A 7,145-nucleotide genomic window follows, 5' to 3' on the forward strand; every position below is an offset into this window, starting at 1 on the left:
TGACCTGATGCCATGTTGTGATAGGCTGAAGTCTTTTTACGGATGTGGTTTTGCAAAAAAGTCACCAGAAGAAAGCCAAAAAGACAAAGAAAATAAAGAAGCTCAGTCAAAAAACTTAAAAAGTAGGAACTATGTTAAAAAGTGCACCTTTGTTTCGGATTTCGTTGAGCCGCTCACAGCGGCCAAATGGAGGCAGCGGAAAAACTCAGAGCTGCTGTCAGCGGCCAAATGGACGGAATCAGTTAAGTTACCTCTTTCAACATATTGCTATATGTCGTCTCAGATAGTAGAAAGCTAGAAAATTAATGGCAACTTTTTTGGCAACTTTTGCCATTTTTGTGGCAACTTTTGGACAAAAAAATGGCAACAAACGCAGATGCTAGATAATAAAGCCAAAATGCTGGGATAATTGTCGTGACGAGAAAAACATAATGCTAGGATAACAACAATAACAAGAAAATCCCACTAAGATAGAAGCCATAACAAGAAAGAAAAACATGATGGGAAGCAACCATAATAAAAAAAAAATCATAGCAATTGCCACAACAACAGAAAAAAAAAATAAGCTAGGAAAATAACCAGGACAACAGAAATAGGAGGCCAGGATAGCAACCATAATAACGCAAAAAACTAGAACAGCGACTGTTACAACATAACAAAAACATAAAGCGAAGACAACAACCATATGACGGCATCACACAGTACACGAATATCCCTTGAATTACACAGCAGTATAAGCAGCAGCTTGATATGTGCCTCCCGTAGCCAAAATTATATCAGCAGTGCCGTCCCCAGTTTCTATCACAATAGAGTCTGAAGGTAAAATGTATGTGGTCTCATATGTGCTTCCCTCGTCTCCTTCTGGGATGGTCTTTACAACAAATGAGGTCACAGTGGACTGGCTGACGTTCATGGGTATTTGTGCAAGTTGACTTGTATCTGCTTGAATTGCTGAGAAAGAAAGAAAGGAAACTCATACAAAAACTGCAGAGCCCCACTTATAGACTCAAAATTATACAAAGCTTGTGGCTTGCGTATAAGTCTGCTTTACATGTCCCCAAAATCCCCATGGTCAATCACAAAAAGAAAGAACAAAAATGACCTCAATGAATGAAATATGAACTTAACAGCATTGATATAACTTAATGAGTCATACAAACAGCTAGGATTTGAATCTCAATCAATACAACATTACAAAATTACATTATAAAAATTTCTTAAATCTCGCGCTCTCAACATTCTCTCAGTTATCCGCCCCACTTTGAAAAAAGGTTTGGTGACCCCTGGCCTACAGGTCAATTTTCAAAATAGCATTTTTATAGCAGGGTTTTAACCCCTTCGGCGCCATGAAACCTCATATACAAGGCAAAGAGGAGTATAACAGAACTTGATTAGACAGGTCTATTTGGGCGCAATCAGGCCCAATCTCGAGTACGGATCCAGTGCATGGATGACTGCAGCACACACTCACAAATACACTCTGAAAAAAGTGCAAAACCAGGCTCTCCGAATAATCGCTGGAGCAATGAGGTCAACGCCTATATATAGAAAGGATGGAACAAACAACATCTATGGTGGTCCTGCGGAGGAGATGGGAGTGCAGCGTCCTCATACAGTACACCAAGGCTACAGCTATGGAGGATCATGTAATGCACACAAGAACAGCCAGATCAAACACCACAAAATTTAAAAGGTCCAACTTCATCAAAGAAATCAGAAAGATACAAAGATCCCTACAGCCACAGTGAACATTCTGAATCATACCCCAGAGGCACCATCATGGGAAAAGAAAAACACAAAGAAAACTATACACATGTCCATCCCTATATTCCCCACAAAAGATGACCACAGCGACCTGAGCAAGAAATCCCTCACCCTGTCCGTGCCTGAAGAAAGATACCCCCGAGAAGCATGTATAAGGATCCATACGGACGGATCTGCCACTGATGCTGAGAAAAGAAGAGGAGCAGGAGTGTACGTACAGTTCCCAAATGGACAACGACAAGCAGAGGCACCCAACAGGGTGGCATTGTTGTACAAACTACAGGGCAGAGACAGAGGCTCTAACACATGCAGCAAACATCATCAGGGATGTGGTAGACCCTCAAAGCCAAGTAGTATTCTTAACAGATAATCACTGCCGGCAAACTACCAAGGCTGCGAGAAATAATTGAAGACATCCCGTGCTTGAAGATCAGGCCGCAGTGGATTCCATCGCACTGTGGAGTCTTAGGAAATAAACAGGTAGACAGGATGGCCAAATTAAGAGCACAGGAAGAGCAACCAGACACCAGCTTCAACTACACAGAAATAAAAACTGTTATAAATACACTATTTAAAGCACCACAGACACCAGATAGGTACCATGAGCAGTCCCGTTAAGAACAAGTGATTATCTTCCCACTAAGAACACAACATACAAGACTGAGACAACATATGATCAGATGTTTTAAACTAGTACTATCACCAAAATGCCAGTGGGGAGAGGCGGACCAAACTGTTGAACACATTCTTCAGCACTGCAAGACACACAGGGCCCTGAGACAGGAAACGTGGCCAACCCCACTGACGCCACAAGAGAAGGTATACGGGCCGAAAGATGAACTGAGCAAGACGGCCCAATTTATGACAGATACCAGACTTCAAGTGTGATGCGATCGAGAAGGAGAAGAAGAACTTGATTAAATTCACTTACTAATGTGTTCATCATTACTAATAACAATACAGCCCGAAGTAGAAAAGTAAAACTATTGACATCCAAAGTTATCTCCATCCGAAAACTAGATAACCAATAAAGAACCGTGTCTGGAACAGTTCAAGGCATATCCCGACCCCAGTGCTTTCTTGTCGTATCTCCATTTTTTTTAAACATTGAAAATGTGACTTCTTCTTGAGCGTACTCTTTGTTAAGAACTGTTTTCACTGTTATTAAAAATGGAAATACGACAAGAAAGAACTGAGGTCCCAAAATGGCACTTTAGGTATCTCCGCAGGCTTGAGAGAAAGGTGGTAGAAGCAAAGAAGAGGTTAAACTCGTATGAAAACAAAGAAAGAGGCAACTCATCTACTCATACCTTCCACACATATTGTTTGCTGGGCAGCGCTTCCTTCTCTGGCAGCTTCTCTCTCGTGGATGAGCTTGTGTTTGTGAAGCCCCTTCAAAGCAGTGAACCTCCCCCCACAGATTTCACACAAGTGAGGCAGTTCCCCTGTTCAACATACAAAGGAAACAACCCACTTAAAATATATGTGATTATATAAATAAAACACAGAACAATATCTGTCTCATTACGACATTTCTTTGCCAAAGAAAGTTCGGAAGAAAAGGAAAATAAGAATAACATCAGCAACAAAGTATAAATTCTACCCAAATTTCAACACTAACTTTTAAAAATAAGCAAAAAAATTTCTGCACCTTCTTCAAAGCAATGTTTGTGACCATTTTTAGCTTGAGTTGACATGTGTGTTATTCTGATCTGTTGTTTTTAAACCACATGAGAGGAATAAACATTTGGCTGAATTGAAAAACATTCAGCGGTCGACCAATCCATTTTCACAATGATCATGTGCGTTTCTAGAAATTCTGTGAAGGTGTGCAAACAGGGTGTTGATTTTGCTATTGGATTGTTCACTCTACACACCCTAATTCCTTTCCCTCAATCAAAATTACAGGGTGTAACAGTTACAGCACTGCATTGCCTCTCCTGGGTTGGTGAGCTTGACACAAGGTAGTGCAGAGTGGAGAAAAAAAAAGTACCCGTCCCCCCACACATCCCAAAGTATCGTATTGAACTTCGCAGCAATACAGTGTGCATGTTCGAGTCTTGATGAGGACAGAAACCATTTACCCCCCTCCCCCCCCCCAAGGAAAAGCCAGGTACCGAATATATATAATTTGTCCTCTTTCCCATCAATTCAAATTATCTTCCCTTCAGGGGAAATAGTGATTCATTAACACAAATACATAGATACAGGTTTATTAGGTTGGAACAGAAAAGTGACAGTAATGTCTAAAATGTCCCCCCTTTTCCCCTTCAAAATTGTGTTCTTTCTATTTCCTTCATCCTCCCAGTCCCAAAAAACATAATGAGAAAAATCTGTTGCATGTTTGAAAAAAAAAATTTTCAATGAAAAGAATGAGAGCACACTTTAGTTGAAAATGAATTTAAAAATTATGTTTCGAGAAAACAGACATAAGAGCTTGGACCACATTTTCACAGCATATCATATCTTTTAAAAATAAGCTCTTCAAAAAAAAAAAAATTAAGCTTCACTTTAATTTTTCATGGAAACAAAACTGTCAACCTATAACAACTTGGGCCAAAACAGTCATTCATACAAGTCGAGACTACTGATTTGCGGCAAAAACATGAAACCCACTGGAAAATTGTTAAAAATATTTTGGTGTTCTGATGAATTAACTCACTGGAGACTGGGCCTTTTCGGGTCTACATGTACTGAAGACAAGCATTTTTGGGGGTATTTCGATATTTCAAACAACATCCTTCCCAAAGCCATAAAACCACCATTTTTACATACATAAGAGATCTAAACATGCCCAATAGGACACACAAAAAAACAGAGAGGCAATATCTTTCATAGTTTTTTTTAGAAACGATTGTTTGAAAATGTGCTAAAACTTGTTGCTCGCCAAAATTTTTTGACGAACTGTCTTGTGTAAAAAAAACAACACAACAAAACCCACAAAAAATCAACCTTGTGAGAGTCTTTTGTTGTGTTTTGTGTTTCAAAATGAATAAAAAGTCCAAACTCATGAATAGGCAGGTAATCAATATGGTAATCCTTACGTATTAGCTGTCTAATCCACTTCAGTGTGAAAAAAACCCCAGGGCTCCAGACAGAGCGGAATTTTGCATTTGAAAGCCCGGTCTAGATCTTGAACATTCTCTATCAGAATCAGTGCTTTGATGCTCATTTACATTGAAATCAGGATCCCCATGGTCTAAAATATCATAATCAGAATTTTCTGAACTGTCAAAGTCATCAAACACTTGAAAAATGTTTGCTTTTTTGTTCTGCCTAGTGGGTGGTTGGCGGGTTCTCTGGTATGGTTTGCTCCTTCTTTCCTATCAAACACCTAATCTTCGGCATTTATAGCACCTTATTGTGTTACAAGTGCCATAAAACTTTTATTAAAACTAAACGTGCTGCCACCGTACAGTGGGTGTCGCATTCAACGAGGTTGCCGGGACCGGCTTATTGTCCTCGTTGGATCCAACCTCTCATTGAACGTGACTAAGGCTAAAGAAAAGAAAGGAGACAAGTTATTATATTACACGATGTACCAATTCGAGTAATTAAAACAGTTGTCCCTCCTGATGACGAAAATCTCAAACAGCATCAGTGTGCGCATGTTTGAGCTGTGTTCTGACCGTCATTTCTGCATTAAACATTTTTTTTCCTGAACAATTCTCGTGTGGAAACATACCCTCTCACATTTAGGTCTGGCCTAGATCTACATAAAGTAAAGGCGAGAGCTTGGATTTTCTGATCAGGGGAAGAAAGAAAATTGAAAAAAATGAAGGTCTCGATCTAGACCTATCCATCCAGAATTCATCTAGTTTCACACAGCCCGCATCGCGTTCCCACCACCCCCCACTCCCATCCCCACCGTAGGCTAACCCTCGCCCATTCTCTTGGCTTTGAGGCCCATATTAGGAGGCACACTAGATCTAGCAATACAATATGTAAGGAATCGAGGAAGGGCCTTGTGCTTCGCGAGAGATGGAGAGAAAGGAGAAAAAATCTTCGCTTTTGGGGTCGCTAATTGTTTTTCTTTGGTTATCGCGACCTCGTTGAAAGCGACTTCTGTGTGTTTGCAACCTCGTTGGAGCTGACGTACATTTATAAAGAGATATAGAGGGAAAAATCGGGGATTAAGGATTGCCTCGTAGGAGCCGACTTCTCGTTGAATGTGACCTCGTTGAATGCAACACCCACTGCACTGACAAAGTGTTGCGAGAACAGACACCACCCAGAGAAACAAAAGTAGGGCCTTAGTGTGACTAACTTTCCTTCCGGCTCCATAACTCAAAAAGTTTCCAGCCAATTTCGGTGAAACTTCGCACGAAACGAAACAAAGATTGGCTGCACGGTAAGAGACGGTTCAAGCAGCGTTTGCGAGCATATTTTACTGAGGAAAAAACGCGAAACTTGTGCTTGCAGGGGGTGCTTGAACCGTCTCTCGGGTAAATATTGGTGCTCGCAAATGCTGGGCGAAACGTCTCCAATGAGTTAATACAGGACTAAATAAAGCAAGTCTCCTTTCTCTTAAGCTCAATAGCAGCCTATTACAGGTTGGCACAACAATGTCCACATTTTGTCACACCACAACAATGTCCACATTTTGTCACACCACAACAATGCCCACATTTAGTCAGAAAGTAGAAAAGGGCAATGGGAGTAGACATTACAAAAACACCCAGCAACCATTTGCCGGACCAGATGAAATATCACTCTCAATTATAATTAAATCAACAGCAAGAGAACGCTCACCAAGATGTTTTCTTTTGTGTCTAACCCATGAAGACTGTCGGCTGAAGGTAGCATCACAGTACTGACAGGCATAGGGTTTTTCTTTAGTGTGCAAACGTCTGTGAATTCGCCATTCTGCCGGTGTTCGGAATTTCTTTTCGCAGAAATCGCAGGCATGCTTGTAAACACCAAAGTGGACCCTCATATGAGCATTTAAGCTCACCCTCCGCTGAAATATCTGCAGACAAGAAGAAAAATATCTAATGAAAAAAACCAAACCCAAACGAAATAACACTTGCAAGAAAACGTTCATTTTTCAGTTAGTTCCCCCCTCCCCCCCACATACAATGTCCCTAAAGAATCTCCAGTCTCAATGTTTTCCTGGGCAGCAGTCAATATTAAGACACGCTAAAAGCTGATAAATGACTTACTATGATATCAGCAAATTTTAAAGCTTGAGCAAGAAGGGGACATTTTCTGCTCAACACAACGAAATATCTATATAGAGGACGAGAAAGTGACTATTTGACATATCATATATTTAGTAGAGGTTTCACGGCGCTCGCAACTGCATAAGGTCATATGAGCGCCAGAAGATTAGAGGTGTTACAAGAGAGTAACAAACATAAAAAAGAAGGAGGGGAGATAAG

At 40.6% G+C, this 7,145-nt stretch overlaps 1 protein-coding gene across 1 annotated transcript in view; it reads right to left on the reverse strand.

The window, feature by feature from the left end:
- Positions 1 to 202: 202 nt before the first annotated feature.
- Positions 203 to 7,145, reverse strand: part of LOC101857884 (zinc finger protein 729) — a gene marked incomplete in the record, with an annotated part of 19,886 nt that continues 12,943 nt past the window's right edge. Inside the window, 3 exon segments of the mRNA XM_005100902.3 lie at positions 203 to 951; positions 3,075 to 3,209; positions 6,517 to 6,733. Of these exon segments, the coding sequence (XP_005100959.2) occupies positions 722 to 951; positions 3,075 to 3,209; positions 6,517 to 6,733 (582 nt within the window).

The sequence above is a fragment of the Aplysia californica genome, unplaced genomic scaffold (genome assembly GCF_000002075.1).
Source record: "Aplysia californica isolate F4 #8 unplaced genomic scaffold, AplCal3.0 scaffold00264, whole genome shotgun sequence".
In the NCBI taxonomy this organism is placed as follows: Eukaryota; Metazoa; Mollusca; class Gastropoda; order Aplysiida; family Aplysiidae; genus Aplysia; species Aplysia californica.